A 25073-nucleotide genomic window follows, 5' to 3' on the forward strand; every position below is an offset into this window, starting at 1 on the left:
TTTTTATTTTTATTTTTAGGGGATTAACAACAGATTAATGGATCTCACTTCATGTGTGATCAAATATAGGGACGAGCAGCAGCACTTCCGGTGTGTTTTTGCTCTGTAGCAGTGCAGTGTTTTTTTGAGAGATTTCATCTAGAATCACAGGAAGGAAGATGATATCACATTCAAAATAAAAAAAAATGGCATTGTTGAGGCAAATATCTGTCTGTGACTTTTTTTGTGGCTTATTTATTTCCCTGTGCTTTACCAAGGGCACAAATAAAAATCATTTCCTTCCATCATACCTTTTATTTCAAGGTTCACTGCAGCCAAAAGTGACTCACACATATGTTCTACTGCAGGAAGCTTGCATAATTTGATTAATTGAAGATTTGTTGGAAATGTGCAACATACAAGTAGAATATATTGTTTTATTCTGCAAGTTAGAATCAATAATTGTGCCCAGCTACTCTATGAGCTCAGTGATATTTGATCCCAGAGGAACTCCCGTTTCTCAGGGATCTGTTTCTGTCAAACAAATTCAACAAACGTTTTCCAGAGAATGTGAAACATTGCGATTCAAACTTTAATTGACTTTTAGATGCTAACATGAATCAGTACAAACTTATGAGTGTGGTGCAACAGAAGGCATAATTCACATATATGAACATTAAATTTACAGGAAGTAACAGAATGAAACGTTTTCCACAGTAAATAGGTTTGTGCTTAAACAACTGATTGAAATGTCTCCTGAGCACCACAATGATTTATTAGGAATGTCTATTTTCATATCTGTTTGGTCTCAATGCTAAATGAACATGCAACCACATGTGCCCTGAAAGGATTACAATACATTTATATTCCTGCAGAAGCATTTTCTTTCAAACTAAATAATGAAAAAAAATAAAAATAAATGATGAAGATCCTTCTTTCCTTCTAGTTTCCTCTCCTATCTCTCCTTTTCATCCCTCTTTTTTTAACTGGAGTGTCAAAAAGAGACTGTATTTCGACCTCATTGTCAGGAGGGGGCAGTCTGTCAACGACAAGTCTGATGTGCACAACTATTTATTTAAATTCCAAACCAGATTACTCAACTTGTTTGGGTTGAATCCAACTCAAAATGATTCATTCAAAAATGTGCTGGTGAGTAAACACTGTGAAAAGTGCGTTGAGTTATTTGCATACTTGAACGTGCATATGACAACGTCTAAGCTGTAAAATTAACATTCATTCAACCAAGCAGGTTTCGTCAAATGGCAGAACGACAGAGACAAGACGAAAAACATTCAGTTAGATTAATTGAAAAGAAAGAAAGAAAAATGTGCTTTGAAGGGGGAAGACCTTTGTCCATCTTTGGATTTGACCAACGTTACCTCTGAGGAATGATAGTGCTGCAAGAATAGACTGTATTCTGTATACATACATATATTTATATATATGAAGTCTATGGCTGTAACTAATGTTGACTAAGCATACCAGTATAAACCTACCACACAGAGATGCATACAAAACTAAATCTCTGTTAAATCTTTAAATAACACTAATCAATACAAAGATCCTTTTAGCCCTTTAATTGAACTATGATATAAGACCATAACCTCTGGGAAATGTTTCGCTGTAAACACAGGTGCTGCTGACTATCAGTGGTGCCACCTTCAGACTCTGGGCACAAAGCGGATGTTGATGGGCTCTGCAGGGATGAGCAGCGTTCGAGTTTTAGGCTCCACGATCGGTGCGCCGTCTTCGGGCTGAACCTTGTAGTGCTGCATCAGCTGCAGGACAACACACAGTCACAATCATAATATCGCAGGATCAAGAACTGGACCTTCATTTTGTTTAAATGTATTCACCTTAAAACGCAGCCGTTCAAATTAGCATTTTAAGGTTTATTTGAGCGTAGTCTAAAAACTTTGATAAACTGTTCGAGGCAGGCGCCAAAGTTGCAAGTTTTTAGGAAATGACAGATTTTATAAGTAAATATATTATGTTCAGTTTGATTTGATCAAAATGTGACACATTTCATCAATAGTAAGACATTTAAGACCTTGATTTCAGAAATGAGATTCATTCCCTGTGTGAAACCTGTGTTTATTTGTTCAGAGAGTTAAACTGAAAGACATCTGGTTTGAATTAGAAACGCTTTGTTTTATCACAAAGGCACACAAGACTCTCTTTGTTCCAAAACCAACTTTTAACTGCTTGTTCAAAGAGGGTAATTCTCTGCCTCTTTCACTCACCCTGGACAGAGCAAAATACATCTCCATCTCTGCCACCCTCTTCCCGACGCAGGCTCGTACCCCGACACCAAACGGGATGAAGCTGTACGGGTGGTGTTGGTAGAAGCCAGCTGACGGCCTGCCACAGCCGCTGCCCGGGACCTCACGAAGCCATCGCTCTGGGATGAACTTCTCCGCATCCACAAACTCTGCCTCATCGTGACAGGTGGCGTAATGACACAGATGGAACTGAGTCTGAAAACAAAGAATATGAGTCACTTTACAAAGGAGCACTACAAGGCATCAGGGCACTACATCCTCTACTCTCCTACCTTCTTTGGGAACCTGTAGTTGTCCACGATCACTTCGTTCTCTGAAACAAAGCGTCCGTTTCCGGGTACCACGGGATACAGGCTGGTGGAGGCAGACATAGAGAGTGTGTTCATAGCTGACGTGTCTGTTTAGCTTAATTTTAATTGTGTAATTTGACATAGTTAATGGCTCCTTTGTATGTGTTAACCTTTCGAACTGTATTATTTTCATCACATTAGAACAAACTTGGAATGTAACAATACATGTTCAAACTTAGCCAAGATGAATCAACACTCAAATTTTGGATTACAACACTATCAGGGTAGATGTTGCGAAACAAAAAGTGTCCCTTTAGTATTGTTTAAAACAGAACTTGTTCTTCTCGAATTAAATCCAGCTCTCATTGATGACTCATTTACTTCCTTCAACTACCCCCAAAAGTACTTTCCCAGAACATATTTTCCACTTGTGAACCCAGATAACCTCGTACACTCTCTTGGAAAACACTGGACCACAGAATACAAGGCTGTTAAGATTGTTTGTCTGAAATCTCAAGGGCTTCAGCTGAACCCTCCCACAGAAAAGCTGGAGATGCCAAGTCTCCACTCTCCAACACTGTGACGACTGCACTGACTGATTTGAGTCTGCTGTCTTATCAGCTAGATATAAGATTGCAAAATAATGCAAAATGAAGCTTACACATACTGAGAGGGAACTTTATTTTAGTTGATACTTGAATATTGGCAAATACAGCGACTGTGAGAATTGGAACATACCCAGATGTGTCACCAACAGAGACACAGAGCGTTTGTTCCTGTTGCTGTGAGTAAATGTGAAAGGTCAGACAAAGTGCATTAACAGTGCTCAGCTCACCGTAACGTCTCCTTTATGACAGCCTTCAGGTAGGGCATCCTGCTCAGGTCGTCCGTGGTTGGCTCCCGTCTGTCGGGACACACTGAGTTCACTTCGCTGTACAGTCGGTCCTGGGCCCTGCTGTCTCTCGCTAAACGGTACAACGCCCAGGACAAGGTATTGGACGTCTGAGATAAGGAGAGGGGAAGAACAGAAAAGGTTGAGTAAATACTGGCTGTGGTATGCGGCGTTCAACATGGAGACGGGAAAAACAGGCCTCTTCAATTTTCTTTCTGAACTCAAATGTCTTTAACAAACCTAGGAGTCTATGTCCCCCACCATATATTAGTCAGAACACAACCTGAACCATTTCATCTACATCTGTTCTTGGAAAGCGAACTCCTTTTTTAAAGTCTTGCTTTATCTCCTTTTGACGAGTTTTATTTTTCTTATTCAGGAATCTTTTTCACGGTACAAGGTCAAACGTTTGTGTTTTCCCATTTTCTCTGCACAGTATGATATTCCTGATCAAAGTGTGACGGCATTATCGCTGCTCTCGTAACAGTTGTGAAAACCTGAGATTTTTAGATTAGACAAACATGTAGCTTGAGGCTAAACCCACATCTCTGAGCGTCAGGCCGGTCTGGGCATGCAGCCAGCTCCGCTTGTGTTGGACGTGATGCGATCATTCCTGAGCTTGTGTGTGCTAGCAGACTCAGAAAGCTGCAGGAGCACGTATGCCTCGATGACTGGGCGACTGAGGTCTGAATCAGGGGCGTATAAAAATCCAGTTAACTGGGAGGCTTACACTACTGCTTATTTTTGTATTATAGTAGATTTAATGGCATTTGTAAAAGAAAAAAAAGGTATAAAGTGAGAGCCAGTTCTGCACACTGTTGTACAGAAGAGTTTTCCACAACATATTTAATTTCCTGTTACCTAGCTTTAACACTTTAACAGATATCAAATATAAACAAAAGAATAAATGTCATTGTTTGTTGCAGCATCCTACTTCTGATACAGTTAAAAACATGTTCTCATTCTTCTGTGACTGTGCAGAAACTTGGATTGTAACTAATCTGCTTTAACAGATAATCTGCTCTAATATGTCTCCTCTCGCGGTGTTGACAGCAGAGATGATGAAAAACCACAGTGTCGAAGGCATCCTGTCTGACACGAGCGCTGCAAACATCAGATGACGGTGCAGGCTGCTAGTTCTTCTTCACGGGTTCATCTTTTTAGATTTCAGCTTGATAACGACATGCAGATAAACTGTGCACGGTATATAGTTATTATGGAGGGAGCTTTTATCAGCTGCCTTAACGCTGGACAATATTCATAATTAATAATATAATATTAATGGTTCAAACGTGACGTAACATCCCTCTTTTTATTTAGCTTTAATTAACTAAGTATCAGAACAATTAACACTAAGAACAACCTGAGGAGATAGAAACCTATATTTTGATTCCTGTTTACATGGAGGGGCCAGTTCCTGTGCTTTCTTTCCAGTTAATACACCAAGTTAATTCCCTATAAAGCTGTGATTCTGCCTGCGCAAACATATCAGGCTTGATGTCTGAAAATGGTTCTGTCTAGTGGTAATTGTCTGCATCCATGCGTGTCTTATTGTAATCTGATATACAATCCCCTGTGGGAAGGGGGCAGATGCAGGCGTAGCAAGCTAATGGTGAACTGAGCTGACAAGCGAAGTACGGTGTTAGGTATCGGGACACGTCTCTCATTTGTGCTTGACGGTTGGATTAAGGCAGGTTCGATCAGCTGAACTACCCAGACCTGTTTTCACAGTTAAAGAAGGCGTTAAAACAATTATCAAACCTACAGCAGAACTCTAAGCAAGACATTCGTCTCAGGCCTCTGTTTGCTCTCCTTCTAAGTATCATCACAAGATGGATGAGTAATGTCTGCACAAGTTTACTTTATGGGAAATTGTGACGGAAATTTTTATGAATGTTTTTCACCAGTATTAAAGTAATGGGACCATCACCCCCCTGACTCACTGTGTCCACTCCTCCCAGCAACAGCTCTGTAACAGTTATGTAGACTTCGGCTCTGGTCAGCTTGTCAGATGCCAGCAGGTAAGTCAGGTACATGCCTTCCACAGGGTCCCCGCTGCGCACCTGAGCTTCAATTTCAGCAACTCTTCTGTTGATGAGTGTCTGGGCTGCCATGCAAAAGCACAGAAGCCACATAATTAACTTGTAAGTAAACTCAAACCTGGAATTCTGCACGACTTTTCTCCGTGGTTGTAGCTACATACCTACATCAGAGAGGTCATCCCAGGCCTGAACGAAGCGCTTCCAGAAGGGGAGGATGCTGCGGCTCCAGCGTGGGAAGAGGACCACAGTCTCAGACATAGTCAGCATGTCACTGACAGCGTCAATGAAGCGCAAGGTGCTGTGGGGAATCTCCTCCTGCAGGCAGCCCAGTCTGGTCTCAAACAAGATAGAGGAGATACCTGCAGAGTAAAAGTCAGGAAAAGGCTCTAAAGATTCAAACGGTGCCCACCAACCTACACCTCAGGTACTGCCACAGTAACTCCCACCTTCAAAGCCGAACTTGTAGAGCTCAGCTGGCAGATCTGAAACTGTGGCCCGGTCCTGACTGCGACTTCGGAGGAGCTCGATGCGTTGCAACAGGTCAGAAACCACCTGGTGGATGACAGGAGCGTAGGCTGCCACCTCCCGCAGCTTCAGCATCTTGGGGTTCAGGACTGTGCGCATCCGGTGCCACTGTGGTCCTGTGCTATTAATTAAAAAACAATTCTTCATCAATAACACTTAAGGGGACCCATAAAGGAGCCTTGATGAACTTGTTTAATAAAGTAATGTGGTTTGTACTGACTCTACATGCAGCCCGTACGCTTGTCCTCTCAGGTCTCTGTACTCCTGCCAGTGAGGCAGCTCAGCTCGGACTGGGTAGCGGCCTTCCTGCTGGATCACCTGAGCGATGAGGTCTGGAGTCGCCACATTGACTATGTCGAACGGCCCGAACCTGGAGCGCCAGATGGGTCCATACAGACTCTTCTGTATGCCCTAGAATTTCATGTCAGTGAGTTTAATTAAAAACATAAATAAAAAATGGAGTTTAAAGTGACATTTAGAGGTGTTGCCTTAACAAAGTTGTTCTTCTTAGTCATAGTTTATATATACCCTCCTGTACGTGCCACAGTTTCTGTTAACCAAAGATGTATAAGGCAAATACAGATGACTGTAGTCATTGTGTACGCTGGAACACAGTGTGCTTAATTAAAAATTTCCATATGTACATAATTTCCGCTTACTGCTTTTGCACTTCTGGTTGGATGCTAACTGCATTTTGTTGCCTTGTATTTGAACATGTGTGACATTAAAGTTGAATCTTATCATTATTATTCCCATCACTGCTGCTTTCAATCTATATTTTATAAACTGTAACATATAATCAACTCAGAATTAAAAAATAGTCACGTTAGTTTCAACTGAACCAGCTTCATTTAAACACTAAAATGAAGGAATATACTACAGTACCCTTAATAATACAAACTTTTACCGAAAGAAAAAAGATGCAAATATACTTATACAGCACAGAACTAGAACTATATTTAAACACATGTATATGTTTCACACTTAAACTTGTAGTTAGTTTTCCATCTGCTCTCAGTAACAGACACTAAATCACAGTAAAATGAGTTGATGAAAGATGCCTTGTGCTGACACCTTGCAGCAATACCTGCAGTAAGTGACTCTTGTCCGCGTATCCTTTAACGAACAGCCAGTACAGAGTTGTGGATAGACGAGGCCCCGGCAGATCATCGATGCTCTTCAGTTTCACCGCCTCGCTCGTCGCCTGGACGCTCGAGTTTCTTCTGGCCGAGGCGGTGGGGGAAGCTCCGTGTCGGAGCAGAGGACCGAGCCGAGGAGTTCTCGGTGTCCGGGAGCAGAGCGCACGGAGCCGCAGTTGCCAGGCTGCCGCCGCCGGGAGACCCATAGTAGAAGTGTCTGAAAGAAAGGACTGTTTGTTTGACTTTTTTTTCTCCTTTTCTTCTTGGTGTAGGGCCCCCTTGTGTCAGATATAAGAACTGCACTAAAAACCAAACAGAAAGGGAAGTTTGTATTTGATTTATTTTAACACAAAGACTTTTGATTACAGGGTGTGGTTTTAGGCCCCTGCATTGATCCTGAATTACACACGGATAAAACGATCAAAATTCATTGCATATATAAAAAAATAAAAGTTCAACGCTGACATACTGTGCTCTCCTCTCATAGTCAGCTGATTCATTCACCAGTGAGTTAATCAATAGCTGAGAACCAAAGAAGAAATCTGTACCGTAGAGAAGCTGAAGAGAAGAAAAACATCCCACACAGAAAACCTTGCAACAGGACTTTCAACACATTTTCAACAAGTTTTGTTTTTGCAACATCCCCTTTTTAAAAGAAAAACTGAAATATGAGGAGTGTTTGTTTTGGGTTAAAATGACAGCTCTTATGGTATTTGTATGAACATGAAGCTGAATGTTTTGTTTTACAGTCTGTGGTGTTTTCAGCAAAATAAGGAGAGGTCTGATGTGCTTTTTGTTTGCGTTGTCTTGTCCCATCTTTCCTGTGATCACACCTGACTGAATGCAGGACTTGAGCCCTCTTCCTTCATTCTCTGCCCTTCATCTGTTCATCTTCATTTGAATTATGACGACAACACAGAGGACTGAAGGTCTTTTCAGCAGACTGGATTTCTCTGATCCTGAATGAAGCTCTAGGCTGGTGACGTTGGACTCATGTCACGCTGCCTGTCGGAGGCTGGAAGTAGTCCCTCATGCCGTTTCGTACCTCCTCTCCCGGACGGCTGCAGCTTCCTGCCTGCTTTCTCTGGACTGCTCTCATCACACCCAGTCCTTGACTCCTCCAGGAGCCCTCCACCAGACTGAGTGTGCCGTCCTGGCTGTCCACCAGGCCAGCTGGCAGGTAAGCCTCCGAGCGCCGCCCACAAAGGAAGTTGTGGAGACACACGGTGGCCAGCGTGATCGTGGCCACCTTCTCAGGGTGCAGATAGATGCTGGTGTGGAAAATCCTCCACCGACTGGTGAGGATCCCGAAAGCGTTTTCAGCAACGCTGTGCACTCTGGACAGGTGTTGGTTGAAGAGCCTCTGACCGGCGTCCAAGTCCTCACATGAGAAAGGAGTGATGAGGTCAGAGCGCAGAGGATACACATCACTCCCGACAAAGACATACGGACACAGTGTGTTTGAGTTGTGCAGAGGATCTGCAGGAGGACGGCTGAACAAACCCTGATCCAGAAGTCTTCCAAAGTCACATTCTTCAAAGACAAAAGCATCTGTGTTTTCAGCCTGAGCTCCGACGCTGACGTACAGGAACTTATAATCTGCATCGACAGCTGCTGTCAGCAGCACAGAGCACTCTTTGTTGTGGAAGCTGCTGCTGTGGCCTGAGGCTTGGAGCACGATGTGTTTGGCATCCAGAGCTCCGACACAGTGAGGGAACTGACACTTCAGCAGGAAACCTTCAGCTACAGTCCGCCATGCTGCCTCCGAGTTTGGCATCTGGATATGAAACATGGTGAGTAAACATGAAGCTAAAGATCGAGAGAGAACAAAGACTGTCAAATACTGTCATTTTCAAAGGTTACCTGAAGAAACTCCTCTTTAAGCAGCTGGTGTAAAACAGTACACGTCTCTAAAATGATCTTTGACACGGTGCTGCCTCCCATCCTGTACTTACAGCTGAGAGAATTAAAGGATTCTCCTAGAAGAAAAACACAAACACAACTGAAAACAACCGAAGGCCCCCGACAAACACAAATGCCACCGTTACCAACCTGTTGCCAGAAACCTCAGAGTCAAAGACAGCCGGTCTCTTGCTGGAATGGCTTTTCGTAATTTGGTGTCTTGTCTGGTGAGTCGAGGACCAGCTCTCCTCAGCAAAATGTCAAACTCTTCTGAGGTCATCTTCACAAACTTTAAGAAGTCGTTTCGGCTGTCACTGGACTGTCAATATAAAATAAAATAAAATAATAATTCACATGGTAAACTGCTGTTTGAAGAAATGTGAGTCTGGATCATTATATACATACTGAACATGAACAAACTGTAATGAGTAATCAGCTTTCATCGGCTTGAATTTGTGAGAATGAAGAGAACAGAGCAGAGGCGCATGAATGTCCTGTTTCACTTTATTAATAATGACACATTTACAACATCTGATATAATCGGACGCATTGAAAATAAATGATAACACCAAAAATAAAGTAATACATAAAACAGAATAACTTATTTCACCAAAATATTTAAGAAACAATTATTTGTTCTGTTACTATGTAATCAAAGCATTGCGTCTTAATTTGAAAGAGAAACGTTTACTTCCGGATGATGGAGAGATTACTTATTTTTCTAACCTTTTAGTTACAACGTAAACTGAGATGGAAGATTAGAAAATATATCAAATATACGGTGGCCCTGAAGTGCAAATCACAACGGCAAAAGCGAAAACACAACGGCAAAAGCGAAAACACAACGGCAAAAGCGAAAACACAACGGCAAAAGGGAAAACACAACGGCAAATCAGAAAACACAACGGCAAAAGCGAAAACACAACGGCAAAAGCGAAAACACAACGGCAAAAGCGAAAACACAACGGCAAATCAGAAAACACAACGGCAAAAGCGAAAACACAACGGCAAAAGCGAAAACACAACGGCAAAAGCGAAAACACAACGGCAAAAGAGAAAACACAACGGCAAATCAGAAAACACAACGGCAAAAGCGAAAACACAACGGCAAAAGCGAAAACACAACGGCAAATCAGAAAACACAACGGCAAATCAGAAAACACAACGGCAAATCAGAAAACACAACATGCATTTCGTCTACAACTTAATGCATACCAGCTGAACATGAGCTCATATCACACATACTATACACCATACCATCTTCTCCTACATAGCATATTTTCTTAGGCCTCCCAAACTATCACTCCCAACTTCAAGTCTGCTGGTCCTGACACTAATATAAACACTTAACCATCTGGCCATCCGCCAGAATCCTACAAGAATGTTTTTCTTTTAGAAGTCAATATACCTCACTACCCTTTCCGTTTTGGTTAATGTCGTTGTGTTTTCTCTTTTGCCGTTGTGTTTTCTGATTTGCCGTTGTGTTTTCGCTTTTGCCGTTGTGTTTTCGCTTTTGCCGTTGTGTTTTCGCTTTTGCCGTTGTGTTTTCTGATTTGCCGTTGTGTTTTCTGATTTGCCGTTGTGTTTTCGCTTTTGCCGTTGTGTTTTCTGATTTGCCGTTGTGTTTTCTGATTTGCCGTTGTGTTTTCGCTTTTGCCGTTGTGTTTTCGCTTTTGCCGTTGTGTTTTCTGATTTGCCGTTGTGTTTTCTGATTTGCCGTTGTGTTTTCTGATTTGCCGTTGTGTTTTCGCTTTTGCCGTTGTGTTTTCTGATTTGCCGTTGTGTTTTCTGATTTGCCGTTGTGTTTTCTGATTTGCCGTTGTGTTTTCGCTTTTGCCGTTGTGATTTGCACTTCAGGGCCACCGTACAAATATGTCTTATATTAAAAAAAAAAAAAAAAAAAAAAACGCTTTGAAAAATATTTTATTTTGAGGCGTATTGAGGATAGCGACAATGCGCATGCGTTCCAAAGAGACTTTCTGTTGTTAACGTCTCTGATTGGAACGGTGGTCCGCCATGTTGGTATAACTCATCCATTGGAAGCTGGAGATTAATAATATTAACAGTTATTATTAATTTAGCTACTATAATAGCTGTCGCTCGTCTGTGTGACCGTTAAAGCAAATAAGGGCCCTCATGCTAACACGTAGCATCCTTAGTGTACAAACAGCCCGTTAGCTCACCGTTAGCTCTGTCGGCAGACTGCACGTATCCGGCCAGTTTCTCTTCCAAATGCGACGTTTTGGTTTTCTTTTTCCTGGTGTATTTTCTAATAGAAGTACTGCCGCACAGGCAACGAGGCGTAGCAGCTTCCGTCGGCGCTCCATGGTGTTTTCTGCACAGTAAAAACAGTGAAAAGTCGCTGCAGTGCATCGATTTCCGCAACCTTCTCTTTCAATGTTGAGTTTTATTTTGACAGTCTGTAGCGGAAGTGTTCGTTATGCTATTAAATCTAGCTTTATATGTGTCAACTATTTTACCGTCAACCCGAAATACAATTTATATAATTTTAGTAGATGTTTGGATGTTTCTTCAAATAGAAACACGCGTAAATATGTTATATTTTAATATTAAAAGCCTAATTAGCGATTAAACACAGCTGACTAAAATGTTTATTGATTTCACTCAAACTGTTATAACTACATTCATGGTGTACATCAAGTAAACACACACTTTATGGCATATTAATATATACTATAACGTTAAGGAAATTAAATAATTAAATCATTCAGTTGAACAGTCTACACTGGAGTTAATAATAATAAAAATGTGTAAAACTTTTCTAATTTAATTTATTTTATACGGAAGAGTATTGCTGCCACACTGTAGAAAAAAAAAGGCTCAATATTATGTAATTACATGAAAGTTTCTTGTTATAACATGATATTTTTTCACGTTTTAACATGATAAGTATCACGTTATTACATGAAATTATCACGTTATTTCATGATAATGATATTTTCACGTTATAACGTGAAAATATATCTTGAAATAACATGATATTTTCACGTTATAACATGAAAATATCATTATCATGAAATAACGTGATAATTTCATGTAATAACGTGATAATATTTTATCTTGAAATAACATGATATTTTCACGTTATAACATGAAAATATCATTATCATGAAATAACGTGATAATTTCATGTAATAACGTGATAATTTCATGAAATAACGTGATACTTATCTTGTTAAAACGTGAAAAATATCATGTTATAACAAGAAACTTTCATGTAATTACATAATATTGAGCCTTTTTTTTTCTACAGTGTGGCAGCAATACGCTTCCGTAATTTTAAATATTAAACGTAATTGTAAAATATATATAAAATAATTCTTCTGAGAGTGTAATTTACAAGGGTCAATTTATTTTCATCTGGCGTATTTATTGCCCTCATCACGGTGCAAAGCTATTTCGCCTTTTACTTCGGAATTGTTTGACCGGAAGTACTGCACGTATGTAATTTATTTAACTTGACAACACTCCAGTTGTAGTGACCGTTTCTGGCCACAAGAGGGCAGCAACACTCGTGGTCCGTGTGTAAATCCACAAAAATAATCAGAGCGAGTGAGTGACGCAACCTAGGCTAGATAAGCTAGCTCGTGATAATTACAGCCTAGTAACAGCGGATTTTCGGTGTCTGCACTGTTTGGCTACTTTATTTCACATAAATGGCCTCTCGCATAAATGTTGTTATATATATCCTCAACGTTTACCTTTCTCCGTTTTGTATACACAGTATAATATTCTGTAAGATAATAAAATAATACAAAAATATATGTGTTGTTTTATTTTTTAGATATATTTTGACCGGAAGTGTAAACTATAAGCAACTAACTTGTCTAACTTTACACTAATTACATTGTAGTTACTCTTCGTGGCCACAAGAGGGCATAAAAGACACATTTGGTAATTAACAGTTATTGATGGTGTTCGGTGAATATACAACTGTAAAGAATAATTAATTAGAGCTGTGGTCTGAGGTAAACCCCTTCGCTTTATATATCTTTTAAATATTCCTTTTATTTCCAGACAGTTATTGACTCCCCAGTTCTTCGCGTGTAACGATTACAGAAGGCGTAGATGTAGTTACAAACTGTGGCCACCTGAGGGCAGTGTACAGCCTTATCAACCAACCATAATTATCATCTATAATTTTATTTATTTATCTTTCACAATTTAATATCATTGAGCTTCCTCATCTTCAGATCAAATTTTATCTTCAGGGACATCTGTAAGTTATTATAATATTCCAGCTAAAAATAATGGCATAATTATGAACACAGACCTGTTTTGCCAAAACACAGCATCCATTTGACGGCTCCGCTGCATCACTCAAGACTCAACCAAGCATAAAATCTCCCATTTAAAAAAATAAGTGAAATAAAAATATATATATTAAAAATTATGCGTGATATAAACAGACTCACTTTTTACAAACCAATCAGAATTATAAACACAGCTTCTTCTACAATAAAAAGTTCTGCCCGTTGTAATTCTTTTATCTAATTTAGCTTGATGACACTTTGTTGTAATGACAACTGTGTGGCCACCAGAGGGCAGCAACACTAGTGGTCTGTATGTAAGTCCACAAAAATAACTAGAGCGAGTAAAATAATCAATAAAATTAAAGAGATAATTGTTGATGTACGTGAACTATTTCAAAGTGCGTTGACAAGCTAGGCCGCTTATTTGAAATAAATAAAAATATACTGGCAGTGCCACTGGGGGTTAGCACAACTGCTAGCTCGACTAACCCTTTCTCCGTTTTGGAAAGAGTATCAATTTCTGTAATATAATAAAATCATAATGGTGTATTATACATATAAATATAAATATATGTATCCATAACGTTTTCCTTTTTTCGTTTTGGACACATTATAATCTGTAAAATAATAATAATAAAAATATATGTTTTATTTTTTAGATATATTTTGACCGGAAGTGTAAGCTATATGTAAAATGTCTAACTTTACACTATTTACATTGTAGTTACTCTCCGTGGCCACAAGAGGGCATAAAAGACACATTTGGTAATTAACTGGTAATAGACTGATTTTTGTTGACTAAAAGAATAAAGAATAATTTATTAGAGCTGTGGTCTGAGGCAAATCCCTAATTGTTTCGGTATATATATATTTTTAAATATTCCTTTTATTTCCTTACATTTATTTGCCCCAGTTCTTCGGGTGTAACATTTAAGGAAGGCGTAGATGTAGTTACAAACTGTGGCCACCGGGTGGCAGTGTACAGCCTTATCAATCAAGCCGTACAATAACATAAAGCTGTCGCACTTCCGCTAGCTACGTGTTCCCGATTGGCAAAGTGAATCCGCTAAACGTCAAGCTAAACACAATCGACAGCAATGCACGACTAAAATAATCAATAAAATTAAAGAAACATTTGTTGATGTACGCGAATTATTTCGAAGTGCGTTTGAAAACCTAGGCCGCTTATTTTAAAGAAATAAAAACAATACTGGCAGTGCCAATGGGGGTTAGCATAACTGCTAGCTCGACTAACCCTTTCTCCGTTTTGGAGTATAATTATTTGTAATATAATAAAATAATAATGGTGTTGTATATATCCGCAACTTCTGCCTTTCTTCGCTTTGGACACTGTATAATATTCTGTAATAATAAATAATAAAAAAATAATGTTTTATTTTTTAAATATATTTTGACCGGAAGTGTAAGCTATATGCAATTTGTCTAACTTCACGTGATTTACATTGTAGTTACCATCTGTGGCCACAAGAGGGCATAAAAAAAACACATTTGGTAAGTAACTGGTTGTTGATTGGTTTTCGTTGACTATACAACTGTAAAGAATTATTAATTAGAGCTGTGGTCTGATGATAAATCCCTTAATGTTTCTGTATATATATATATATATATTTTTTTTTTAAATATTCCTTTTATTTCTAGACAGTTATTGACCCCAGTTCTTCGGTGGTAACGATTACAGAAGGCGCAGGTGTAGTTACAAACTGTGGCCACCGGAGGGCAGTGTACAAACAGCCTTATAATTATATGTAATTTTATTTATCTTTCTCAATTTATTATCATTAAGCTTCCTCATCTTCGGATCCAAAATTATCTTCAGGGACATCTGTAGGTTATAAAAAATATTTCAGATGTTTATTTAATCCTAATTGTAGGCTGCAGCTAAGAGAAACCTTTGCATAAAAATATATGCTCATTAAAAATGCCAACAACATGAAATAAATATCTTTTATTGTTTTCATTGTCATAGTCATAATTGCTATAATTATGAACACAGAGCTGTTGCAATACTCCAGAATTTTGCCAAAAAACAGCAACCATTCGACGGCACCGCTGCGTCTCTCAAGACCCAACCATGCATAAAATCTCCCATTTAAAAAAAAAGTAAAATAAAAAATATATATTAAAAAATTATGCGTACCACTGATATACAGATCTGATATAAACAGGCGCATTGGTCACAAACCAATCAGAATTATAAACATGGCTTCTTTTACAATACACAGAGACCAAACATGTGAGATATAAGTGTATTTTTGTTTTTCTAAAAATAAAAAAAAAAATAAAGAAAAAAGGGTACAATTTAATTTTATACATTTGTACATTTTCTTTTATTTTTTAAATTTTTACTTTTATTATTTTAACGCTCTCAACCCCTACAGTCAGAATGCTCAAGGCATTTTGGGCGCAGTGTCCAACGAGCACAATCTGCAGTAAATGCACATTTATAAACTCACACAAACGTACAAATTACACACACACACTCGCACACACACACACACATTCAGGAGTGGCAGCAGTGGCTTTAGACACTAAGGAGAGAACTACAGGTGTATCTTGGCGTTTGAAGGTGTTAAATACTGGTATCGAAGAGTTAATCCACTGTGGTGAACGAGGCCACCTGACGGTAAAAATGAGACATTACATTCATGTGAAGGTTAACTGAACCATCAGCAACTCACACACACCTCTTCACACACACACACACTCTCTCTCACTGTAAAAATAAAACAAACAGTCTTTAAAATGTGCAAAGAAAAGGTCGCTGAACCGAGCTGGACAAGCGACAGCCGACGAGGAACCGTGGAAAAGCATCAGTGAATAATCGATAGTGCATAATGGTAGTGCGTATTAAGGTTTACCAGTGCTGGCGGCGTTTACAGCTCAACGTCCATCTGTACCCGACAGTTGACCGTCAGCCGCCTCAAACTCAATACAACCATGAATGCTTTCATGACTTTCTTCTCCGTAGCTTTCGTTTTGGACGCGTACCGTTGTGAAAATGCATAATTTCCAGGTTTCCACAACCCGTGTGGACGTACAGACACATTTACCACAGAGCAACAGAGGCGGGAACCTTTCAGATTAAGTGCCTTCAGGGAAAAATCATGATGAGGATGGTGAAGAGAGGAGCGTCTCCTGCCTTTAAATGGTGCAATCAGTAAGACACAGCTGCTCAGTGCCACCTAGTGGCCACAGGGGGGAACTACAACAACATCAACAGCAAATGCAAGAACCAAAATCTCTCTTTGACTAATTTATGCACATGAATCTGTGCAGCGAAAGACAGAAACACAAACACAAACCGAGCTGCTAATTTCACGTACCATCACAAACCCAATATCTAGAAGAACCTATGTTTCTACCAAACATGGAACAGATTGAAGGGTTTTTAGTTTCTATTATTCTGACCGACGGGACGTTAAAGTTACAACAGATCAAACCGACTCTCTCTGCTGCAGAGAGCCAGAGAAACAAAGCTGATTGCACCTTTAATAAGCAGAATCAACACTCCAGCTAACAGCTCTGCAATGAATGAATTCCATACCATCGGTTGAAGCCAGATTATTATTTTTTTTATCTGAGCAGCTGCAGCTCCGTCACAACTACAAACCAACGTGAGCCGAGGTGTGACAGGTTGTAGGAAATGGAGCGAATCCTGCCGTTGGGTGTGTGTGTGTGCATAGCTGTGGAGTCGATGCTGAACCGTCTGGGCTTGCAGGAAACGTTTGTGGGCTGTCTAAAGTGACGAGTTGACTTCGATGCATTTGATTTGGCAAGAACGGAGGCTGCAGCGCTGACCGACATGAGAACGAAGCTCTGAGATACTGTAAACGTCTTCAAGTGAGAGTCGAACCTGTGTGAGCGCACAAAACTAAAACAAGATGTCTGCCAGAGAGAGAGAGAGAGAGAGAGAGAGAGCTCTGAGTACCTGTGGGTTAAATGATGAGCAGCTGCAAACACCGGCTCCTACCTCTTCATGTTCACCACGTGTTTAGTTTGAAATTAAACGGACAACAGTTGAGTTTTCTCACTGCAGCACAGTGTCGACACTCCTAAAAGCTCCTCTCCTGCTTCACCTCGTCTGTCATGGCAGAACAAACTCGACCAGACTGGATTCTGTTCAGTGTAGAGACTGAAACGCTCTCGTACCAAACAACAGACTCCTTTCTTTAAAGTACCTTCTGAATTTCCTGATTTCAATTTTTCTTAATTCACAGATTGTTCAGTCCATTAAACTTTGATATATTTCATGAATTTACTTTCAAAATAATTAAATATTTACATCTGAGCAGCTGCAACTTTATCTTAATTGACTTATTAATCAATGATCTGCTTTACTCCTTGTTCTCTCTCTCGTCTCAGGACTGAATGTGAACGTATGATCATCTGCCACGACAGGAGTCTTAACTTAGCGCTGAAAAGCTGCAGCAGACGTACAGATCCATCCCAAACATCACCGGCCACGCTTCACTTTAACACGACAGCTTCTACAGATGGAGAGTCTGAGGCGAACGAACCAAATGAGCCGAGCTGAGATCAGTTTGATCACTGCTCCGTACCACAAGTCTGTTACAGAAAAGGCAGAAACGACGTTACGGCTGAACTGAGATCAGCTGGTTTTCGGGGCGAACGGTGCGAAGGCAGTTTATCGAGGAGGCAAATCAACACAAGACAAGACTCATTCTTACACTGCGCTTAAAAACAGAAAAGGCACGCGGCAAAGAACGAAGATGAGGACCGAAGAGGAGGGGAGGTGGACACTGAAGCGAACTCGACTGGAAAGACGGAGTGGACAAAGACGAGGGACGAGGGCGGGTGAGTGGAAACTTTTCAGGGAGTGTTCTCTGCATCTGGGATTTAGTTTCGTCTTTAGCAGCGGGCCCAGGTCATCACCGTCGCTCTGGGTTTTGGCAGGAGACTACATTCTGGGGTCGGGCCACTCCAGAGTCAGGTCCACAACACCGACACTATCCCACTCCAACGCGTTTGAAGACAGAAACCGTACAAACATAAAAAAGGAGTCATTTTTCATCGCTTCGGGAAGAAGTGCTCGATTCCTCCGTGTCTGAGAAATTAAGGTGCAACTTGCGGAGAAAAATAAAATAAAAATTCTATGGCAGTCTCATAAAAACTGAGACGGGAGGAGCAGGTACACGCCCCCCCGCCCGGACACCCCACCTTCTTCCAGCCTTTACTTCCTGGTCCAATGTGGTCTCAGAGTGAAGAAGGAGGGAGGCAGGAGCATCCCACCAGGTAAGGCCGTGTGTGGCAGTTCGACAGGCGGGCGGGGGTTCAACTTTCAGGGGCTAATGTACAAAGATGTGCCTCAGTAGTTCATCTGCAGACGGACGCTGCTTGGTCTCCACGAAGATCCGCTTGAGAAACTCTCTGCAGTGGTCCGACACGTGGGCGGGGAGAACCGGGTTAGTGGGCTGGGTGGCGATCTTAAAGATGGCGGCCATGGCCTCAAACTCGGCCCACGGAGGTCGCTGCGTCAACATTTCCACCACGGTACAACCAACGCTCCTGAAACGACGGGAAGAAAATTCCCTTTAGTAAGAGGTTTGAGGTCTAATTTGTTCAGGACCACTTTAGTCAAAGATGACCTGAGCTGTCAGCTGATGGGATGGTTTAAAGAGTCATTATCAGCTGAAGTAGCTGAGCTTCATTCTGTAGGAAATGTTGGGATACAGAAGCCGTACACAGCAGAGTAAGAGCAATAAACAGGTGGTCTCACCAGATATCAGCTTTCCTGCCATAGCCCTCTCCGCTGATCACCTCAGGGCTCATCCAGTAGGGGGTCCCGGTCACTGACTTGATGCCTGTTCCTGACAGACAGATGGTCTGCAGCCGCCTGCTGGCGCCGAAGTCTCCCAGCTTCACGTTACCCACAGAGTCCCGGAGGATGTTGGCCCCTGAAGGAAGAAGACCGAGTACTTCAGCTACTTCTTCCTCCTCCATCAACCTTCTTTGAACTCTTCTACGTCGTTTTCCACATTTAGATTATGTACATTTCTGATTTCTACATTTGTTATCTAAAAATACTCTTTCAGAGTTCCTGAAACCTTTTAAGTAAAATCATTTCACCTTTGATGTCCCTGTGGACGATCATGTTGCTGTGCAGGTAGGAGACTCCCTCCAGGATCTGCCGGGTGTAGCGGCGCGTCACGTTTTCCGTCAGTGCTCCATACGACTTCAGCTGATCCTTAATGGAGCCCTGGGCGTCACGGAAGAGGAAACAATGATCAGGACATCTCATTACTTGACTCCAGTGGATTCCTTCATATATGATACACTCATATTAATATAACTGAGCTCTCACTCCGGGCATGTACTCCATGAAGATGGAGAGCGTTCGCTCCATCGTGTCTCGCAGACAGCCGTAGTACTGGACGATCCGCTCATGGCACAAGTTCTTCAAGAGCTGAATTTCACACTCCAGTGCGCTCACCTCCTAAAAATTAAAGAGTAACAAACACTTTTCCTGTCAAGATACGAACTATAATACATCACAACGCTTTGAATATCAGAACCTCTTTAAAAGCCGACACATACCTTGCTGGTCTCTGGACTCTCTGGGTCAAACTGGACCTGTTTTACTGCCAGTTCCCGTCCAGTGTCGGCGTCGTAGCACAGGAAAACACGTCCGAATGCCCCTTGACCCAAGAGCTTCCCCAGCCGCCAGTTGGTTGGAGCACGTGGAGCTGGACACAAAGAGATCAGAGGTACTGAACATACTGGGATGCACCTGTTGTATCAGCTGATAAACTCAAAACGAGGACTTACAGCGGCTGGGTGGACTAATGTCCATGACGGAAAGGGTTGGCACAGTCGTTGGGTTAGGGTTTGGCTCGATGTCGCTGCCCCTCCGTGGCCTCCTGGCCGGCCCAGGGGCCTCTTCCAGGTCGGGAGTGAAGACGCTGCTGCCGCTGCTGGTGCTGGGCGACTGCTCAGTTGGGCTGAAGTTGACCGGCGAGCGGAAGCCGTGAACCTGCGTTCGCCGAGCTCGAGGGAAGGTTTTCCTCCCTGCGTGGACGATCAGCAACAATGATGTTTTTAGTTTATTTATAAAGTTACACTGTTTGTTTAGCAGGAAAACTACCCACCATCACTATAATCCTGAAGGCCAAAGGGAATGCCGTATCGCCGTGGATATGTCCCCCCTTTCCCTGACTTCTCAAACACTGGGATGTCATACTCTGCAGAAGAAACGAGGGATGATTACATATTATTTATACAGTGTTGTATTTGTATTAGATCAGCTTTACTCTGCATGAAAGATGTACCATGTACCTGGAAAGTCCTGATGGTTGTCTGGGTAGCTCTGCGCTCGGGGCATTCTGGACTTGGGGTAGTCACTGCACAACAAAGTCAACAAATAAACTTTCTGGTTTTATATATGTGTGTCACGTTAGATCTGGTTCTATTTGTTGTATGTTTTTGATTTAAATTTCCTGACCTGTCCAGTGGACTGTCTAGAGACGGACAACTTCCAGATGCAGAGTTTTCTGGACTGCTCATGGACAACGGGTCCAACATCTGAAGAAAAGGAAGGAATTCAGAAAAACAAACTCACAAGCAAGCCACATTAAGATGAATATTATTAATGGTGTATAACTGAATATGTTCTGGATCCAAAATGTGCAACGGCTTTTATTAAAGTTAACAAAACTCTTCCTCGCTGCAATAAAAGCTAAAAGCGACACTCCTGAGTGTTGGTACCTGGTCCATGCTCTCAGGAATGAACTCCCCCTCGCTGTTGATGCTGGTGAAGGAGCCGTTCCTCGCCACCTGCTGGAGAGCGTCGGGAATGTATCCTGGAGGAGGAGAGCTGCGGTCTGTTGAATGGGAACCTGAGGTTGGATCGGGAACAACATCAATGATGATATTATGGTTAATGTCTAAAGGTTGAACTTGTGTGCATCAGCAGCTTAATGTCTGGCATTTAATTTGGGGTAAAATGATAACGTAAACTTTGAGTTTGCTTCGTTTCTGTGCAGGCTGAATATCAGACAGTATTCACCTATCAAAGCCAGCATGCTCTTCTTGTCTGCAACCCTGAATCCCGTGTTGTCCAGATCCTCGTGAGACGGCAAGAGGTCCATGTTGGAAGAAGAGGTCTGGAGAAACAAAGAAACCCAATTTGACCTCATGTGTTTGGCAAATCATTAAAACAAAGAGAGCAAAGAGAGTCAGAAGACAATGCAACTTCTTGTTTTGCGACTGGTTTTCACTTAATCGAAACATGTAAAGAATAAGTTTAAAGTTTAGGGAGAACATTTAAAAAACTATGTCTTAATAAAGATTACTTGTCGTATTTTAATCTTTGTACCATTTAAAACAAAGCTACTGTGATGTTTGTGTCTGACTGACCTGAGAGGACATCTGGAGCACCAGGAGGATTTTCAGGCTCTTCATGTGAACACTGCGATCCAGCAGCTCTATGGCCTTGTCCAGGTCGTCCTGAGTCTTCAACGGAATCACCAACTGGAAGAGGAAAACCAACGATGGTGAAGACGTCAACCATTTCAATTCAGCGTCAGAATGAAAAACGGTCCCTTTTCGCTTTGTACCTCATTGTTAGTGTAGTGAAGGTCCATCGTCTGACCGAAAGCCACTTTAGCTTTCGCCCTCAGGTCTTCCAGCTTGACAGGACGAGGGAACTGCAAGATCCTACAGAGAAGACGAAAAGTCAGAGGTCAAGAGGGCGCTGCTGCTGGTCTGCACTCACAGCTTTAAACTGCTGCAGCAGGTCAAGGCCTTACCTCTTCTCCCCTTTGAACTCGAACTTCACTCTCACATCGTTCTGTCAAAGTCAGCAATAAACACAATAAATACAGAGCAACAAACAGTGGCTTTATAACACAAAAAATGTTTCTACAAGTAGTTTTTTCTCAAGGAGTATGGTCAAGATGATTTGTGCAAAGGTTTTGGTCACTAGCATTTCTCGTACTTCCACTGACACCGTGTTCACCTCCATCCTTCATAATATCACACTGGTTACCTGGTTCTTGGGCGATGAGGCTTTGGGTTTGCCCAGGTCTGACGGGAACACGGCAGGACGGCTGGAGCGGTGCAGTTCGGCCAAGTCCTGCATGATCGAGTTCAGCGCCTCCTGCTCATCTGTGAGATAACATAGTTTTAGTTTCTGTAACGCGTCAGTGTCGATGAAAACGGAGGAAAAGAAACACTTCAAAAAAACTGAGACAGAAAAATCTACAAAAGTCTCTGATTTCAAAACACATACCTATACACTGACAATGTGAAAACTGCGAAATCCATTTTTCACAACAAATCATATTTAGAACACTTCTCAGGGTTACAAATACTTAAAAATACACTGTTGTGATCATTCCAGCTCTGCAGAAGCAACACGCTGCATGCATTTTCGCTTAAACACACAACACAGGGGATTATTGTAAAGCAAAGATGACAAAGAACCATTGTTCTGGTTAGTAAAAACACGTTCCTTGAGTTGTAGGTTTGTCAAAAAGACAACTTTGGCTGACTGCCCGAAAGTAACACTACCTCACGGTGCACATACATACCCATCATCGTGGCACGCCGATTGACCCAGGAGGCCAGGAAAGAGGATTCTCCCATCAAAGAGATTCCTTTCTCCTGCAAAAGCAAAAGGAAAACATAAATCCTGACATGCAGTTGATCACACGCGTGTTTAAAAAAAAGCCCCAAGCTGCTGATTGATCAGCACATCTGTTAACGATGACTCAGAGTCAGATGCACGAGGTAAGATGTAGGGTATTAACATTTTAATCACAATAACTGAAGATCTTCCGGTTTCTGCGTCAACATGAAGATTTATCAGGTATTTAAAGTGAACCAGAAACAGACTTTCTTTCTCCTAGCCATTTTTTACATTAGCAGTTCCTTCGCATTGCAATATTTATTACAGTCATATATTTGTCGAGCAGAAGCAAATTCAAACTACTTTGCAAAACAAAAGTCAGACTATAAACCTACGTAAAATCTTAATTTGCAGCTAGAGCTGTCAGATACAAGGGACATTAAGGCACAACAGCAGAGCAACAAGAACTTGGATATATAATAAAAGAGGTTTATGAGCCACTTATCAATACATTAATGTTTCCCCAGCATTTCTTTAAAGCAATCATCACATGCTGCCATGATATTATGGTTTAAGTGTGTTAGCTGTTTGTGTGAAGTCGTGATGTGACACCATCAGTATGAACAAAACAGGCAGTTTAAGTCAAGATGGCCTCTGCTGAGAATTAAATGGATAGAGATGATGGGACATCTCTGATCACCACAGATTGATCAGAGTCTGTGACTGACGTGAAACCTGACAAGTAAATCACGTTGGAGAGAAACCTGCAATTTTAACATTAGCTTAGCACTTCCCATTATTTCAACCAGACAACGTCCCTTTCCTGTGCTGACCAGCTAGGAATCAAATACCCCTGGTCACAGCGAAGTTTAAAACCAACAACACTGACACTGTTATGGCCTCCACTGGTAGATAATTAGCGAGCTTAAAATTAACTTGCTAGCATCAGGTGAGAAGCCCCCGCATGCTAACAACTCTTGCTAGCCGATTTGACATTACGATATATGCCAAATTGTTCATAATGACGGATACTGCAATTTGAAAAGCGTCCCCAAAACACGAGTATCCGAAAATAAATAGCTTATTTATGAAGCTAAGTGGTTAGCGCTAACCGAGAGTTGCGTGTACAGCTAGCTGTCAGGCCAGGGAAGTTGTCAAGCTAGGCTAATGCTAAAGTTAACTGCTAGCCGCATAGCTTTTCAACGCTCGTCCGATCTGCACGGCCGTAAAAGCAGCAATTAAACGAACAAATTAAATGTTTGAACGATACCGTTTCATCTTAGATATTTTACCTGGGCGCTGATTATATTAGTATTCACTTCCTCATCCACAGGGCCGGTGACAGGAGCCCCGGGCCCTGCGGACAGCCGCTAGAGGAAGCAGAAGTTTGGCAGTCCGTCCCCAACTTCACTCGAGTCCTGCTGGGCCACGACGAAGAGGCCCGATGCCTGTCAGTTTAGCCCGATGGATATTTCCAGTGAGAAAAATGGCAAGATAACGATTCGTCCAACAAAGTACCGCCGCGTTTGTGGAGTAGCAAAAAAGTAAATTTAATCGAAAGCTTTCATTTTGTAGTACTTTACAGCCTGCTTAACGGTTGCTTCGCTCGCTGTTGACCCCACAGTCGCGCCAAGCTAGCGGGTAATGGACAAATTGTTACCGGAAGTGATGAGATTTGGTTGACAAAATAAAAACACAAAATGGCCTCCGATGAGAAGAAAAACATAGTCGGTATTTTAACTTGAAAATCATTTACCGGAAACAGCGTTTTTTTATTTTGTTGTGCTTGACAGGTGTAAGGTTGGATGTGTCCAACAAAAACACAATCTGTGATGTCAGAGAAATGCATTAGTTTCCTGGATCACGACTGAAACCTGTCAAATAAATACATTAAGCGTTTTTTATATACTTTAATATCACATAGCACAGTGACAACTGAACATTTACTCTCACCTGAACCTGGTTGAGTTGTTAATAGATATTGCGGCATTTGAATTAACAGTTTTATTTGACAATTTAGGTCTTCTTCGAATGGAAATAACTCAATAAATTTTTAATTGCAAGTAGTAAGTAATTTGTAAATAAACCAATAATTTTGACAGGACATTGTCTTTAACATATTTAATTTTGGCGTAAAACAT

The 25073-nt window shown here is 41.3% G+C and overlaps 3 protein-coding genes across 4 annotated transcripts; all 3 read right to left on the bottom strand.

Annotated features, from left to right (window-relative positions):
* Positions 1 to 64: 64 nt before the first annotated feature.
* Positions 65 to 7391, bottom strand: cyp27a2 (cytochrome P450 family 27 subfamily A member 2). Of its 2 annotated transcripts, XM_084574869.1 has the most exons (9): positions 7098 to 7391; positions 6231 to 6421; positions 5932 to 6131; positions 5647 to 5844; positions 5387 to 5550; positions 3387 to 3553; positions 2534 to 2615; positions 2223 to 2456; positions 65 to 1757 (listed from the first exon to the last, which is right to left on the bottom strand). In XM_084574869.1, the coding sequence occupies exons 1-9, from the start codon at positions 7353 to 7355 to the stop codon at positions 1641 to 1643; spliced, it is 1611 nt and encodes a 536-aa protein (XP_084430995.1). In that variant the 5' UTR covers positions 7356 to 7391; the 3' UTR covers positions 65 to 1640. The 2 variants fall into 2 exon arrangements, with proteins under 2 accessions (XP_084430995.1, XP_084430994.1); XM_084574868.1 differs by lacking the exon at positions 65 to 1757 and having other exon boundaries at positions 1771 to 2456.
* Positions 7392 to 7444: 53 nt separating this feature from the next.
* LOC311509632 (uncharacterized protein) lies at positions 7445 to 11555 on the bottom strand. Its single transcript, XM_084574872.1, has 4 exons — positions 11235 to 11555; positions 9202 to 9370; positions 9013 to 9128; positions 7445 to 8926 (listed from the first exon to the last, which is right to left on the bottom strand). Exons 1-4 carry the CDS (start codon positions 11376 to 11378, stop codon positions 8141 to 8143), a joined length of 1215 nt encoding a protein of 404 aa, XP_084430998.1. The 5' UTR covers positions 11379 to 11555; the 3' UTR covers positions 7445 to 8140.
* A 3594-nt stretch (positions 11556 to 15149) lies between these two features.
* On the bottom strand, positions 15150 to 25064 carry map3k2 (mitogen-activated protein kinase kinase kinase 2). Its single transcript, XM_084574429.1, has 17 exons — positions 24225 to 25064; positions 22895 to 22967; positions 22351 to 22469; positions 22112 to 22152; positions 21920 to 22019; positions 21720 to 21833; positions 21370 to 21466; positions 21069 to 21199; positions 20806 to 20885; positions 20640 to 20704; positions 20453 to 20545; positions 20133 to 20372; positions 19902 to 20050; positions 19669 to 19800; positions 19434 to 19563; positions 19084 to 19261; positions 15150 to 18872 (listed from the first exon to the last, which is right to left on the bottom strand). The coding sequence occupies exons 2-17, from the start codon at positions 22947 to 22949 to the stop codon at positions 18653 to 18655; spliced, it is 1944 nt and encodes a 647-aa protein (XP_084430555.1). The 5' UTR covers positions 22950 to 22967; positions 24225 to 25064; the 3' UTR covers positions 15150 to 18652.
* Between the last annotated feature and the right edge of the window lie 9 nt (positions 25065 to 25073).

This window comes from Chelon labrosus (assembly GCF_963514085.1).
Source record: "Chelon labrosus genome assembly, chromosome: 24".
NCBI lineage: Eukaryota > Metazoa > Chordata > Actinopteri > Mugiliformes > Mugilidae > Chelon > Chelon labrosus.

Coding starts and splice junctions, on each gene's coding strand:
- LOC311509632 (XM_084574872.1), bottom strand. CDS start 11,378: ATGGAGCGCCGACGGAAGCTGCTACGCCTCGTTGCCTGTGCGGCAGTA. Junction 9,371..11,234: donor GTCTGCCGACAGAGCTAACG/GTGAGCTAACGG, acceptor TTATATTGACAG/TCCAGTGACAGCCGAAACGA. Junction 8,927..9,012: donor TTAAAGAGGAGTTTCTTCAG/GTAACCTTTGAA, acceptor TTTCATATCCAG/ATGCCAAACTCGGAGGCAGC.
- map3k2 (XM_084574429.1), bottom strand. CDS start 22,949: ATGGGAGAATCCTCTTTCCTGGCCTCCTGGGTCAATCGGCGTGCCACG. Junction 22,020..22,111: donor GAGTTCAAAGGGGAGAAGAG/GTAAGGCCTTGA, acceptor TCTTCTCTGTAG/GATCTTGCAGTTCCCTCGTC. Junction 21,467..21,719: donor TGCTCCAGATGTCCTCTCAG/GTCAGTCAGACA, acceptor TTGTTTCTCCAG/ACCTCTTCTTCCAACATGGA.
- cyp27a2 (XM_084574868.1), bottom strand. CDS start 7,355: ATGGGTCTCCCGGCGGCGGCAGCCTGGCAACTGCGGCTCCGTGCGCTC. Junction 5,551..5,646: donor GGATGACCTCTCTGATGTAG/GTATGTAGCTAC, acceptor TTTGCATGGCAG/CCCAGACACTCATCAACAGA. Junction 2,616..3,386: donor GTCATAAAGGAGACGTTACG/GTGAGCTGAGCA, acceptor TGCCTCCACCAG/CCTGTATCCCGTGGTACCCG.